The following is a 16320-nucleotide window of genomic DNA, read 5'->3' as shown; positions in this document are numbered from 1 at the left end:
TTAGACAGTTCTTAGACTGGTTATTGCCAAAAATAAGGGGTTAAATACATGTATTAAAAATAGCTTAGTAGTTAGCCTATGCTATATGAAACATTTCCTTGCCTATCTTTCTCTCCAGCACTCCATCCCTGCAGTGGAGCTGAGGCAGCCGTTCTTCCCTACTCACATGGGACCTATGAAGCTGCGTGGGTTCCACCGGCCCTCTCTGAAGAAGTACTCATTCGGGACGTTGTCCCAGCCAGGTCCCCACGCAGCCCAGCCTCTACTCAAACAGATCAAGAAGAAGGCCAAGGTGAGGCCCCAGCACTCACCTCATTCACCTCCATCTTTCTCTCCGTCTTGACACAGGTCGTCAAGAATGCTTCTGCCTCTCTGTCTGTGTTGATAACCTTTTTTGTGTGATTTGTGTTAAATGTCCCTTTTTGTGCCTGTAGATGCGAGAACAAGAGCGCCAGGCTTCCGGTGGAGGTGACATGTTCTTCATGCGTACAGCTCAGGACCTGACAGGGAAAGACGGCGACCTGATTCTGGCAGAGTACAGCGAGGAATATCCTCCACTCATCATGCAAGTCGGCATGGCAACCAAGATCAAGAACTACTACAAGAGAGTGAGTCACTGCAGTAGTCTTTCAATTACCATTCCCCTTGTATCAACATTGTTTAGCATTTGCTAAAAGCTGAACCCCCTCAGTGGTTCTTTTCCTTCCTCTATTGATATGAGTTGTGTTTATGTGAAAACAAAATGCATTTTAAGATCAAATTAACTTGAAACATGGCTGTTTTCCCTCAGAAACCAGGGAAGGACCCTGGAGCTCCAGACTGTAAGTACGGAGAGACCGTGTACTGCCACACCTCACCTTTCCTGGGCTCCCTGCACCCCGGACAGCTGCTGCCGGTCAGTACCACAGTCATTACAGTCAGTCGCATGACAATTCGTTGATGTTTGAAAAAGCCATTCACTGTGAATGTGAATAGCCTGATACCTAGAAAGAGAACATTTTAGAGACCTAATTCCAAATCTGTGTCTTTCTTTTAGGCTTTTGAGAACAACCTTTTCCGTGCCCCCATCTACCTCCACAAGATGCCAGAGACAGATTTCCTGGTGCTGCGTACACGGCAGGGCTACTTCATTAGAGAGCTGGTAGATATCTTTGTGGTCGGCCAGCAGTGTCCCCTCTATGAGGTCCCTGGACCCAACTCCAAACGAGCCAACACCCATATCAGAGACTTCTTGCAGGTATACCTTACGATACATACACACACACACACACACACACGCATTATGACATCTGCAAATACACACACACACACACACACACACACACACACACACACACACACACACACACACACACACACACACACACACACACACACACACACACACACCACACACACATTGTCAAATGAGTTGTTCCACAAAATAAGTCCATTTTAGGTAAACAAGCAAACAATAGGTTTATTTCACAAAATTGTCAAATTATGTTATGACGAGTACATGTTCAACTTAATGAAAAACATGTTTTCCCATCTCAAGAGGTTAAATAAAAACAATACATAGTATGTGTCTATTAAGTGCCAAATAAACATGGTTGACCGTGACAGGGTTGACGATTTCATCTTAAATCAGCAATAAATCTCACTGTAACAGCTTGTTGTGTGCAGCAGGGAGGGACAAAAGAATGCAACATTTTTATCTAATGTTAACAGGGTTGACGTGTTATGCCGACCCACTCAGATTTCCACCACGGAACACCAGAAAATGGAGTAAAACCAGCTTACCTGCTTTAAACTATGATTTGACTGTTAAATGTTTTATTTTGAACAAAATATTAAAAAATGAATAGTTTCACCATATTAAAGGAGAGTTGAGTTCACGTAACAGTGTTGACCTTAGAATGAGGGCCAGATTATTGTTTTAACCTTAAAATGTATCACTAATAACATTAAATAAATCATCATCATCAGAAATGACTTTGTCAAAGCAAAACATAACTAGGACTTTACAATGATGGTGACATGTTTTAGACATTTTGGGGTTAAGTGGGTTAAAATGTTCCTAGTCACAAAGGGTGCACAGAGGGACTTCAAAATGCTGAATTTAGAATTTTCCATGTTTATATTAAAGGGCACTTCATTCTCCCGGGTGGCGCAGTGGTCTAGGGCACTGCATCGCAGTGCTAGCTGCGCCACCAGAGTCTCTGGGTTCGCGCCCAGGCTCTGTCGCAGCCGGCCGCAACCGGGAGGTCCGTGGGGCGACGCACAATTGGCATAGCGTCGTCCGGGTTAGGGAGGGTTTGGCCGGTAGGGATATCCTTGTCTCAGTATGTAAAAAAATGTAATAAAATGTATGCACTCTACTGTAAGTCGCTCTGGATAAGAGCGTCTGCTAAATGACTAAAATGTAACATGTAATTTAATATAACAGGCTTTTAAAATCAAATATTGATGCACAATTTCTACTTCAAATATCAAAGGGATGCAAAAGGGACTCATTTCATGGAATGACCCACATACAGTGGGGAGAACAAGTATATGATACACTGCCAATTTTGCAGGTTTTCCTACTTACAAAGCATGTAGAGATCTGTAATTTTTATCATAGGTACACTTCAACTGTGAGAGATGGAATCTAAAACAAAATCCAGAAAATCACATTGTATGATTTTTAAGTAATTAATTTGCATTTTATTGCATGACATAAGTATTTGATCACCTACCAACCAGTAAGAATTCCGGCTCTCACAGACCTGTTAGTTTTTCTTTAAGAAGCCCTCCTGTTCTCCACTCATTACCTGTATTAACTGCACCTGTTTGAACTCGTTACCTGTATAAAAGACACCTGTTCACACACTCAATCAAACAGACTCCAACCTCTCCACAATGGCCAAGACCAGAGAGCTGTGTAAGGACATCAGGGGTAAAATTGTAGACCTGCACAAGGCTGGGATGGGCTACAGGACAATAGGCAAGCAGCTTGGTGAGAAGGCAACGACTGTTGGCGCAATTATTAGAAAATGGAAGAAGTTCAAGATGACGGTCAATCACCCTCGGTCTGGGGCTCCATGCAAGATCTCACCTCGTGGGGCATCAATGATCATGAGGAAGGTGAGGGATCAGCCCAGAACTACATGGCAGGACCTGGTCAATGACCTGAAGAGAGCTGGGACCACAGTCTCAAAGAAAACCATTAGTAACACACTACGCCGTCATGGATTAAAATCCTGCAGCGCACGCAAGGTCCCCCTGCTCAAGCCAGCGCATGTCCAGGCCCGTCTGAAGTTTGCCAATGACCATCTGGATGATCCAGAGGAGGAATGGGAGAAGGTCATGTGGTCTGATGAGACAAAAATAGAGCATTTTGGTCTAAACTCCACTCGCTGTGTTTGGAGGAAGAAGAAGGATGAGTACAACCCCAAGAACACCATCCCAACCGTGAAGCATGGAGGTGGAAACATCATTCTTTGGGGATGCTTTTCTGCAAAGGGGACAGTACGACTGCACCGTATTGAGGGGAGGATGGATGGGGCCATGTATCGCGAGATCTTGGCCAACAACCTCCTTCCCTCAGTAAGAGCATTGAAGATGGGTCGTGGCTGGGTCTTCCAGCATGACAACGACCCGAAACACACAGCCAGGGCAACTAAGGAGTGGCTCCGTAAGAAGCATCTCAAGGTCCTGGAGTGGCCTAGCCAGTCTCCAGACCTGAACCCAATAGAAAATCTTTGGAGGGAGCTGAAAGTCCGTATTGCCCAGCGACAGCCCCGAAACCTGAAGGATCTGGAGAAGGTCTGTATGGAGGAGTGGGCCAAAATCCCTGCTGTAGTGTGTGCAAACTTGGTCAAGAACTACAGGAAACGTATGATCTCTGTAATTGCAAACAAAGGTTTCTGTACCAAATATTAAGTTCTGCTTTTCTGATGTATCAAATACTTATGTCATGCAATAAAATGCAAATTAATTACTTAAAAATCATACAATGTGATTTTCTGGATTTTTGTTTTAGATTACGTCTCTCACAGTTGAAGTGTACGTATGATAAAAATTACAGACCTCTACATGCTTTGTAAGTAGGAAAACCTGCAAAATCGTCAGTGTATCCAATACTTGTTTTCCCCACTGTACAAGAGAAAGCACACTTACAGAATGCATGCTTGCCTACACTCATGTCTTCTCTGCTCTTCTGTGCAGGTGTTTATCTATCGGTTGTTCTGGAAGAGTAAAGATCGTCCTAGGAGAATCCGCATGGAGGACATAAAGAAAGCTTTCCCCTCACATTCAGAAAGCAGCATCCGCAAACGCCTAAAACTCTGTGCTGACTTTAAGCGTACAGGTAGAAACGGCTAACCCTGCCATAACCCAATACAACCGTATAGCCTCATGTTTGTCAATAGTACGGTATGACACACTGTCCTTCAGTGTTTGCCTTCACAAAGATGAATAAGTAATGCATAAATGTGAATATGCCTCGTGAACGTTGTCACTCACAACTGTCCAACAATCCTGATTTTCTCTTAACGTTTCTACTCCTGTATGATCTCAGGGAAGTGTTGAGGTGTAAGAGAGAGTGTTTAGCTGTGTGAGCTCAGAGATGGTGTGCCTTACTTTGACAGATAGGCGCCAGGAAAGAGAGAGGTCAGCATATTATGGATATGGAGTTTACTGTGGAGGTAAGGTGTGGTCTAAGGAAAGGATCAATAAGGACCCATGGGTTTGCAGGGTCCTTCGTTAATATCTGCTGTTCTGCTACTGAAACACCTCCGCTTTAAGCTTACAAGACACTTCAGTTGAATGAAATTATGGTAAATTTGATGCAGCAGGGAAGCTTTTTAATCAAAAGTATCCAAAGAATAAATGTATTTGGAGGGGGAGAATTGGCCATGAAAAATGTATCCATGAATCTTACAAAGCTGTAAGTTGGGCAGTAAAGGTGAACTAAAGGGAACGTGGGTAATACTTGTTATATGATTGAAGCTCATTTGCCCTGCCTCTGTCCCCAGGGATGGACTCTAACTGGTGGGTGCTGAAGCCTGACTTCAGGCTGCCTACTGAGGAGGAGATCAGGGCCATGGTGTCTCCAGAGCAGTGCTGTGCCTACTACAGCATGCTGGTGGCAGAACAAAGACTGAAGGTAAGACTGACAGCCTCCTTGTGTAGCTACCGGCTGTGATACCGATTCTCTTTTTGGCACTGTGTGAACTATACCAGAACTTTTCTCTCTCCAGGATGCTGGATATGGTGAAAAGTCCTTCTTTGCCCCAGAGGAAGAGAATGAGGAAGACTTCCAGATGAAGATTGATGATGAGGTACAGCTCTACTGCTTCCTATTCATGAAATATTGATTTTGATGCTCCATTGATGTTGAAAAAAACGATGATCCATGATTTCACTTTCAATATTCTCTGTGGTCCACCATAGGTCCGCACAGCCCCTTGGAACACGACGCGAGCCTTCATCGCTGCCATGAAGGGGAAGTGTCTGCTGGAGGTCATGGGGGTGGCCGACCCCACAGGCTGTGGAGAGGGATTCTCTTACGTCAAAGTGCCCAACAAGCCCACTCAACAAAAGGTACTTCCTCGCTTACCCCCACTGCTCTGAAACACTTCTGCCAGACCAGGGGGCCCTAATTCCATTCATGCGTTCACAGCCTCCAGAAAAACAAGACCTATTTTCCTGTTCTAACCATTCAACGGTTGTTTGGTGATTATTACTAAAGCTCAAGGTTATTTTATTTGTCGTGTTCAGGCCCAAGACGACCGGGAACCACAACCCGCTAAGAAAACTGTGACAGGGACAGACGCTGATCTGAGAAGACTGTCACTCAAAAACGCCAAGCAGCTGCTGCGCAAGTTCTGTGTTCCAGAGGAGGAGGTAATAACACAGTAATAACATAATAATAATCATCATCATTTGGGAGGTACTTATATTTGTCCTGTTATACACCGTGTGTAATGAAAATGTGTTTTTTTGCATATCCCAACTCCCCCTGAGACACCCACAGGGAGTGGGGTCACGGCCAGGGTCACCATTATACAGCGACCCTGGAGCATTTAGAGTTAAGTGCCTTATTCAAGGGCACAGCAACAGATTATTTTACCTTGTCGGCTCCGGTATTCGAACCAGCAACCTTTCAGTTACTGGCCCAACACTCTAACTTCGAGGCTACCTGCTGCCATATAACTTAAATGTCTTCATTCTCTCATTTCATCCACCAACCTACGTATTTAAAAAAATATATATATGTTTTATACCTTTATTTAACTAGGCAAGTCAGTTAAGAACAAATTCTTATTTTCAATGACGGCCTAGGAACAGTGGGTTAACTGCCTGTTCAGGGGCAGAACGACAGATTTGTATTGTACCTTGTCAGCTCAGGGATTTGAACTTGCAACCTTTCGGTTACTAGTCCAACACTCTAACCACTAGGCTACCCTGCCACCCCAACGGCATGAAGGCTAGATCAATCTTTAAAACCAGTGTTTCTGTGTGTGTTTCAGATAAAGAAGCTGTCTCGTTGGGAGGTGATTGACGTGGTGAGGACCATGTCCACAGAGCAGGCCCGCTCTGGCGAGGGGCCCATGAGCAAGTTTGCCCGCGGGTCCCGCTTCTCTGTAGCCGAACACCAGGAACGCTACAAGGAGGAGTGCCAGAGGATCTTTGACCTGCAGAACAAGTGAGGCCCTCCCATCCTCCCCTTTTCCAAATAACCATAATTCACCACCCGTTTCTTATAGGGATGCTGTAGTTGTACACTATCTGATGTTCCAGCCTGTCTGCCTTCCCCCCAGAGTATTGGATTCCACAGAGGTCCTGTCCACAGACACAGACAGCAGCTCAGCGGAGGACAGTGACTTTGAGGAGATGGGGAAGAACATTGAGAACATGCTGCAGAACAAGAAGACCAGTTCCCAGCTGTCCAGAGAGAGGGAGGAGCAGGAGAGGAAGGAGCTGCAGAGGATGCTGATGGGAGAGGAGAGCGACCGCGACCACAAGGGACGCAAGGGCTTCTGTAAGTGTTGTGTTTGTGCATTTCAGGCTTTTTTTATGTGTGTTTACAGGAGTGTGTGTTTACAGGAGTGTGTGTTTACAGGAGTGTGTATGTGTCAGGGTTTATGTTAGGAAAATGTGGCGCCGGACAACGTGACCAGGAAGATTCAAATGTACCGGACCCATATGCAATGGGTGCATAACTCATTATGGCGTCCACCCACTGTGCTCAGAATGACAGAAATCACATTTATATTATGGTAATGCTCTTAACAGAACATTGCAACTCATGTAATGAAGCAGCCAATAAAACGGACTTTTCAAACATTTGGCAAAATGCCATTTATAGGAAAACACCATTCTAAACAGCACACCTGGGAAAACACCATTCTAAACAGCACACCTGGGAAAACACCATTCTAAACAGCACACCTGGGAAAACACCATTCTAAACAGCACACCTGGGAAAACACCATTCTAAACAGCACACCTGGGAAAACACCATTCTAAACAGCACACCTGGGAAAACACCATTCTAAACAGCACACCTGGGAAAACACCATTCTAAACAGCACACCTGGGAAAACACCATTCTAAACAGCACACCTGGGAAAACACCATTCTAAACAGCACACCTGGGAAAACACCATTCTAAACAGCACACCTGGGAAAACACCATTCTAAACAGCACACCTGGGAAAACACCATTCTAAACAGCACACCTGGGAAAACACCATTCTAAACAGCACACCTGGGAAAACACCATTCTAAACAGCACACCTGCTAGCGGTTGCATAAGTGAACGAGATGAAATCTCAGTTAGAAAAAGAGGGTTAATCTAAAGATGCAACAACTAGGATGGGTTGCTATTATGACTAGTACAGTATGGTGTCTTTGGCTTCTGGACATCAATAGAAAGTTGAGATGAAAACCAATAGAACAGGAGATAAATGGCATAGCGGTGGATCCAATAGGAAAGTAAATGGAAATTACTCCTATCTATACAGAAAAGGAAAAGAAAATTCTAAATTACTTCACAAGAAAGCATGACTTAGCCACAAAGGAATCAAGGATCATTAGCTTCTTTTTTTTTTAATCCTGTGGATTGTTTCAAATCACAAGCTTAGTGGCAACGCACATGGCAATAGTCCTAGCTGATTATTGAGTTGCGGCTGTCAGTTAAAAACATCTAAAATATGTGTGAAGATAGTGTGTCTTGAGTATAATTTAAAATGTTGAGACAAGAAGAAGGGGAGGGGTGTGTGGCGAAGATATAGGTGAGTCTCCCTCCAGAATGTCAGCTGTCTCCTGCCAATTGTTGCACATTCGTTGTTTCATTGTGTGAATTGTTTCCCCCCTTTTTTTTCTTTTTTTTTCATCAATTCCTCATTACATACACTACCCGTAGTAAAAATACCGTTAATCCCTGTCATTTGGTTACAGAGTTCACACCTGCTACACTTGAGTAACAGGTTTTGGTTTATTTCATGGAGTGCTTGCTCCTTGTGAGCAATGAACATGTCTGGTTACTCTGTTCTGATAATGTTGAGGGAGAGTGTGCCTGAGTACGCATAGAAGTACCTGGCCTTCTGCGCAGAAATGTAGGAAAGTGTTTTTTTTAACATCCATTGCGAATGATAATACACCTAGTGTACAAAATATTATGAACATCTTCCTAATATTGAGTTGCACCCCCTTTTGTCCTCAGAACAGCCTCAATTCAACAGGGCATGGACTCTACAAGGTGTCGATAGCGTTCCACATTGTTACTGGCCCATGTTGACGGCAATGCTTCTCACCGTTGTCACGTTGGTTGGATGTCCTTTGGGTGGTGGACCATTCCTGATACACACATGAAACTGTTGAGCGGGAAAAACTCAGCAGCGTTGCAGTTCTTGACACACTCAAACCGGTGCGCCTGACATCTACTACCATACCAATGGAGGCTCCTCAGAGGAGAAAGGGGAGGACCATCCTCCTCATTGAATTTCATAAAAATAGTGAAACATTAAAAAAGTTATCCTTTTTAGGGAGGGGTGGGAGGTCTCTTGGCCCTCCCACCCCTATGGGAGGGCAGCTCCCGCTCAGCCCAGTTCAAGCTCTTCTCTGTCCTCGCACCCCAATGGTGGAACCAGCTTCCCCTTGAAGCTAGGACAGCAGAGTCCCTGCCCATCTTCCAAAAACATCTGAAACCCTACCTCTTCAAACAGTATCTTAAATAATCCTCCTCGTCACCTTTAAATGTAAATACAAAACCTAGGGGGTTCGTGGTTCTCACCCCCTTCCATAGACTTACACAGTAATTATAACAACTTCCGGTGGACGTCCTCTGACCGATCTGCGCTCTTGCAGCATGAACTGACATGTTGTCCACCCAATCAAAGGATCAGAGAATGAATCTAGAACTGAAAGCTTAAGCTACAACTAGCTTATGAGGAGGAGGATTATTAGGAGGAGGAGGAGGATTATTACATGTGGTGAGTAGTTGACTTCAAGACAGTTGAACAGTTTTGAACAAATTAATTTATTGAAAAATGAAGGAGAAGCAAGCAAGAGAGAGGGAGAGAGAGAGCTAGCCATATTTCTATCTTTTTTCACTTAGCTAGCGAATGCAGCTAAATAGTTTAGCCTACTCAAACACCCGGCTCAAACGGGGGGATGCTATCTTACCTAGCTGGCTATGGCTATCTAACACTAGAACTCTTCCAAGTCAAGGTAAGCTTTTGGTCTTATGATTTTATTCCCACCGGGGCCCACCCGTATAACTGCTCAACTGCTTGCTAACTCTACTGCATGATTGTAGCAGGTTTACTAACGTGTCAATCCTAGTAGCTATGTTTACTTGACGTTAGCTAATATGGTGACAACGATGTAGGCTGTGTATAGTGGTTAGCGGTTATGATATGAAGGATTGGCTTGGAAAGTTTTTTTTTGCCTGGTCACAGACAGCTGATGTGTTGTGCACTGAAGTCCACAAGCGAAGGGAAAAGGTGAGAGGAGGAGAGCGTGTAGATGCGAGAAGGAATTATCCAATGATCAAAGGGATCATGCTGTTTGTATGTGGCTGCTAATAAAGGGAACGGACGATTCTGTTGAAAAACGTTTCTTAAGGAAGCAAACGGAACAAAACGGATAATCATACCTGAATTTGTCCAATAGAAACTCTTGTTTGCAACTGGTGTAATGATTACACCCTAGATCAGCTAGGGTGTAAGGCGGTATGGATTGTGCAAGGCGGTATGGATTGTGTCAGTGTCTGTCACCTTGATTACTCAAAATTTTCTTGAGCTGTGCACCTACCTTTGTAAACTGTCATTCATAGGCTAGGTTGTAGCAACCTCATGATGGGTATAGGGAAGATTTGAGTATCATGTAGTAGCCTATCGATTTTACATTGAGCTGGGTGAATGGAATACGAATGAGAGTCATCCAATATACTGTAATAGAAAGAAGGCCATGCTCATAAAAATATATCATCCTCCCTCATCTTCAACGGCACCGACCGCCGCTGTACCATACCCCATTCAAAGGAACTGAAATATTTTGTCTTGCCCATTCACCCTCTAAATGGCGCACATAAACAATCAAGGCTTTCACCTGGATTCCTGGTCAGTTTATGTCATGGAAAGAGCAAATGTCCTTAATGTTTTGTACACTCAGTGTATATTAAAAGTATTAGTTCCTCACAGTAAGCTATTTGAAAAATCTTTCCAACAATCTCCCCCTCGATAATCACCAATCCTCAGTGTGAAAGAGCTATAGGCCTCCTGCTGCGTTGGCCTGTAGGCTATGAGTTCCATGCACACATTTCTTGTATCATTGTAGATGGATCACAGTGTATGATCACGCGCCGCCTAGGAAGTCTTTATAAAATAATTGCCTTTCCATGGTCGGATTTTGCCTTTAGGCTACTTTGTAGCAAGGTAAGATATGCCTCATAATATGAAATATAACATTCCAGTTTCAAACAATTAAGTATGCTTTCAAAATGCATACTGCCTCTAGCTCACATTGTAAAGTGGTGGGTGACGGGCTGATAGCCTGTTGCCTGCACTTCAATGGCGAATGAGAGGCGCGCTTTAATTACCAGTTGAGAAATAAAAATAGTAGCTCTCTTTGTCGTGCACCAAAACGGTTTTTAACACACAATTGCATTTAGAATTGTTGCATAATGAATGGGCTGATAAAATAAGGTTTTACTCCATCAGCAACCAGCTGAGGAGCTGCAGGTGAAATCCAGCTTAAAATGTGCACATGTGATAGTTGTGTTAGATAAATAAGATACATGATGACCAACAAAAATACACACAGGCCAATTTAATTCCACAAAATTATGCAAATTAACCTGTAGACCCTATAAGCATGACGGTCAAATATATTTCCATCAATGAATAAAAAGCATTATTTTGCCATGTGATTTATTTTTCTTTCTCCCTGTCATTTTGGCTGGAAACAGTTTTATTTATCGGCTTTTAATTTTTGGAGGGGAGGGAGGGTCAAAAGCCAGCAATTGCCGGCTAACGGAAACCCTGGTGTGTGTGTGGGTAACTTATATCTCTCTCTGTGTGTCCCTGCAGCCAGTGCCTTGTCCACAGGCTCCCATAAAGATGACGACACGTCCTCGGTCACCAGCCTGAACTCGTCCGCTACGGGACGGCGCCTCAAAATCTACCGCACCTTCAGGGACGAAGACGGCAAGGAGTACGTTCGCTGTGAGACGGTCCGCAAACCCTCCGTCATAGACGCCTACACCAGGATCAGAACCACCAAGGATGATGAGTTCATGTGAGTCCGTCTGTGTGGTGTGTGTTTGTGTGCGCATGCGGTCTGTGTGTCTGTGCATGCGGTCTGTGTGTCTGCGTATGCGGTCTGTGTGTCTGTGCCAAGTATGTGTGTCCAACCTGTCACTAAGTCTCTGTCTGCCTCTACAGAAGAAAGTTTGCTGTGTTTGACGAGCAACACAGAGAGGAGATGAGGAAGGAGCGGAGGAGGATCCAGGAACAGCTGAGGAGGCTGAAGAGGAACCAGGAGAAGGACCGGTTCAAGGGCCCCCCGGAGAAGAAGGCCAAGAAGGTCAAGGAGAGGCCAGACCTCAAGGTAAAAGTAAGCTTGCCAGCCCATAATGATTCAACTCCAAGACTATCCTCCCCTGCTTTTCCATAACCTACTGTCTTTTTTCCTGCTGACCTGCTCTGTTTCTAAAATAGGATCATTCAATTCAAGATAAACCTTCCTCAATGTTTTCATACTTTCCTTTAGTAGCAATATGTTATATTGCTTATAATAAACATGATAATGTAGTGTTTGCATGTGATGTGGCAGTTATTGTGCCATGTGATGCAGTGAGTTGCAGTTTCCATTCCTATATAGCGTATTTGTCTGATTGTTAACTACATCTCTTTTTCTTCCTCCCCCTGCCCTAGCTGAAGTGCGGAGCTTGCGGTGCCATTGGGCACATGCGAACCAACAAGTTCTGCCCGCTATACTACCAGACCAACGCCCCGCCCTCCAACCCGGTTGCCATGACAGAGGAGCAGGAGGAGGAGCTGGAGAAGACTGTAATCCACAACGACAACGAGGAACTCATCAAGGTGGAGGGAACCAAGATCGTCCTCGGCAAGCAGCTTATCGAGAGGTACAAACACACACAGGCTAGACATTCAGGAGAAAAGGAAACTTAAACTGAAATATTTCCATGTTACTAGAGTGACCGAAGTCTTTTTTACTATATTTACTCTTTTACTGAGTCGGTAATGCCAGCTTCGAAGCACCAAAAGGTATTGCACAGCTAATTGAGCTTCTGTAGATCTGTCCATTATGCTCTGTCTAAATAACCACGTTTCCATCCAACCATTTTATGCGGATTAATTACCTGTCACATTAAAAAAGTCACAACCGGGCTGATGGAACATGAAATGCCGGTACAATTTTATAAATGCTGACAGACAATATGTTAGTTCAACATGGTGGGATCTTTTTGTGTCTATAAAATTAATTATACGAGAAATGGTGGCAGAAACGCCTTTATGCGCATGTATTTATTTATAACCATCATACCATCATGACTTGCCTAGTTAAATAAAGGTTCAATAAAATTCAAAATTAAAATACAGAAGTAAACTTCGAGTCAGGCGGTGGATGATATGTTGTGTGGTCCTCCCACTACGACTCGGGAAAGCATGAGGTTTATTAGGCTACAGATTAAATAAATGATGATGAAAGTGCACGGTGATGAGAGTGATGCTCCTTTCCAATGAGAGAGTCTTATTCTGGTGAGATGATGATCGATTCTTGGCTGCTGTTTGACAAATACAAATAATATCGCTCTTATCCATAATAATCTCATAATGTAGGTAGCCTACCCGCACTGTATCTGTGAGCTGTTGGCTAGAGACCATGTGCCATGACCAAGGAAGGCACATTTTCTATAGAACGCAACAGTTTTTGTGACAACCAGTAGAGTTGAAAATGCGATGGAAACCCATTTAACTTGTATTTTTCATTCAGTACATGGGAATTTAATGGCATTTAGTTGTATGTGCACTCCGAGCCGGTCCTGACCTCCCTGGGGCCCTAAGCAAAATGCTGCTAAGGGGCCCTCCTACCTGACCTGTGAGCCATGTAAACCATTTACCACTGCCACACAGTCACACCTGACAAACCAGTGCTCCCACTACAATCCTCCCTCCTTTAAAGCAGTTTGCTCCATCTGTCAGTCTAAGAATAAGTAGACATATACAAACAATATTTATTGAATGGAGTATTTTCTATAGAATCTTAAGATAAGTGAATATTAACATTAACATAAATAAGAAATTGTAGAAAATATAACATTTGGAAAATAATAAAATATAACACTGAGCTTTGGCTCTGCTGCCTGGTAATTAGTCCAGTCCTCACAATATTATACAATTAGCTTTGTATAGACAATGTAAACATAAGCCTATAGGCTATGGCTACAGCTATATGTCTCAAAATAGTACAATAAAACCTATACAGATGTGTGATTAACTTAGGTTCCCTCTACAGCCTGGGCATTTTCAGCATGGGCACCTGTCTATCTGGACTGTCTGGAAGAAATTGAGAAAGTATGTCACATAGTTAGTTAAGCAGTCATTTACACAAATGCACTTCTGCCATACAATCTTAAATGTTACTAAGTGTGTAACATTTGACTGTTTGAATTAAAATATTACCATCAAAATATTGTTCTTCTGCACTTTCTTGAGGAACAATCATCAATGATGTCATCCTAAGACATGTGTTTCCCCACGTCATGATTTATGCTCATGATGGCCAGACAACTCAAACGTTCCTATGACATGGAAGACTTCAGGTAGCTTTTGATGAGCTTTCATTTTGAAAAGCTCCTCTCTGCCGATGCTACTGTTACTGGTAGGGTGACTGCAATTCTTAGGGCTATCCAAAGATTAGGATAGAGTTCCTCCAGGTTTTTCTCACAGAGAAAGGAAAGCAGCTCAAAGGCAGTCATCTTGTCTGATGGCAGATCAGGTCAATTCTGAATCTCGTGTGCCAGATCCATTCCACTGATGTCACAGTCATCTCTGAAGGTCAGAGTGTTTTCAACTTCCATGCAGTGAGCCTTTAAAGATTCACTGGACATCTGAGAGGCAGTGCTGAAGTTCAGCAGCACTCCATATTTGGTTTTCACCTGGTTGAGTGTTTCAAATCTCTCATCCATGGATGTCACAGCAGAGTCGACCACAATGTTGAAGTAGTTGACTTCAAGGTTTTTCAGTGCGCCAGTCACTGGTTCATCAGATGCCTCTTGCTGTTTCTCAGTCTCTTCTCTTTCAGAACAGCCTCCACATGAATTTCTTCACAAATGCGTTTGGCTAGACCTCAGAGAATCCAGTTTCCCGGTATGTAGTGAGGGAGGCCTTTGCATTGAGGAGGAGCATTATCTCACACCATACCAAGAAGCGGTAGGACCCAACTTCCTCTGCAAGTGCCTCCACTTTGGACACAGAATTGTTGATCATCTGTCTGGCTTACAGTAAAGCCTCCCGAACAGCAGAAGCCTGATACCTTTTAAAACATTTTTTTTTATTTATCCGTTATTTTACCAGGGAAGTTGACTGAGAACACGTTCTCATTTACAGCAACAACCTGGGGAATAGTTACAGGGGAGAGGGGGGATGAATGAGCCAATTGTAAACTGGGGATTATTAGGTGATGGTTTGAGGGCCAGATTGGGAATTTAGCCAGGACACCGGGGTTAACACCCCTACTCTTACAATAAGTGCCATGGGATCTTTAATGACCACAGAGAGTCAGGACAACCGTTTAACATCCCATCTGAAAGACGGCACCCTACACAGGGAAGTGTCCCCAATCACTGCCCTGGGGCGTTGGGATATTTTTTAGACTAGAGGAAAGAGTGCCTCCAACTGGCCCTCCAACACCACTTCCAGCAGCATCTGATCTCCCATCCAGGGACTGACCAGGACCAACCCTGCTTAGCTTCAGAAGCAAGCCAGCAGTGGTATGCAGGGTGGTATGCTGCTACCTGAGTGCATGAACACTTTGGAGCCTACTCTCCCATCTTGTGTCACTCCATGACTTCACAGTTATGTTCACGTGTTCCTTCAAAACACTCCATCTTTGTGTGACAGCTGAAAGAAGGTGAAGAGCCTTTGAAAATGCCCCCCCCAAAAAAACGGCATCTTTTGAAGATTTGGCAGCATCTGCAATGACAAGGTTTAGAGTATGTACTCCACATGGGACGAACACGACTCTGGGATGTTTTTTGAGCAGTCTGGCTTTACTCCTTGGTGCATGCTATTCATGTTGGCCCCATTATCATAAGCTTGCCATCTGCAATCTTCAAATTGAATCATCAGCTCATCTAAGATGACCGTGGACAGATTCAAGCCTGTTGTAACCTCAACATTCACAAAGATGAGGAAGTGCTCCTTGATCTCTGGCTTTCCCTTTAAAGCCACACTTCTCAGAATAATGGACATTTGCTCCTGGTGACTAATGTCAGGTGTACAGTCCAAGATAATGGAGAATTACTTTGAGTCTCTTACTTGAGTCACTATTGCTTCTAGAATCTTGTCACTCACAAACTGTATCAGCTCATTCTGTGTGCGCCTCCCAAGGTAATGAGCATGTGTCTCTCCATCTTTCATTTTGCTGACATGATTTTCCATAACGGGGTAAAATTTTGCCAGTAATTCAACCTCTTTTAGGAAGTTTCCATTATCGGGTTAGAAGAGTTTGTCTGATGCTAGGTTTCTTTCAGCCAGAGACTGGGTGATACTAAACGTGTAAGGACATCCGCCATCTCTTTCTTTCAGCCTCCAAAAT

At 43.8% G+C, this 16320-nt stretch overlaps 1 protein-coding gene across 8 annotated transcripts in view; it reads left to right on the top strand.

The window, feature by feature from the left end:
• LOC129868510 (transcription initiation factor TFIID subunit 1-like) overlaps nt 1-16320 on the top strand; it is a 53144-nt gene that overhangs the window by 28396 nt on the left and 8428 nt on the right. For 4 of the 8 annotated variants that reach the window (XM_055942561.1, XM_055942560.1, XM_055942558.1 and 1 more), the window contains exons 14-27: nt 119-292; nt 435-608; nt 791-895; nt 1037-1237; nt 4192-4333; nt 5001-5131; nt 5226-5306; nt 5419-5568; nt 5746-5871; nt 6498-6673; nt 6789-7009; nt 11565-11772; nt 11919-12084; nt 12411-12622. In XM_055942561.1, coding sequence (XP_055798536.1) covers nt 119-292; nt 435-608; nt 791-895; nt 1037-1237; nt 4192-4333; nt 5001-5131; nt 5226-5306; nt 5419-5568; nt 5746-5871; nt 6498-6673; nt 6789-7009; nt 11565-11772; nt 11919-12084; nt 12411-12622 — 2267 coding nt within the window. Of the gene's footprint in view, nt 1-118; nt 293-434; nt 609-790; nt 896-1036; nt 1238-4191; nt 4334-5000; nt 5132-5225; nt 5307-5418; nt 5569-5745; nt 5872-6497; nt 6674-6788; nt 7010-11564; nt 11773-11918; nt 12091-12410; nt 12623-16320 lie in introns of all 8 variants that reach the window. The other 4 variants (XM_055942559.1, XM_055942556.1, XM_055942557.1 and 1 more) reach the window with 1 other exon arrangement.

This window comes from Salvelinus fontinalis, chromosome 13 (assembly GCF_029448725.1).
Source record: "Salvelinus fontinalis isolate EN_2023a chromosome 13, ASM2944872v1, whole genome shotgun sequence".
Classification (NCBI taxonomy): domain Eukaryota; kingdom Metazoa; phylum Chordata; class Actinopteri; order Salmoniformes; family Salmonidae; genus Salvelinus; species Salvelinus fontinalis.
Note: the sequence above shows the minus strand (reverse complement) of the source record. Positions and strands in the feature narration are given on the sequence as shown.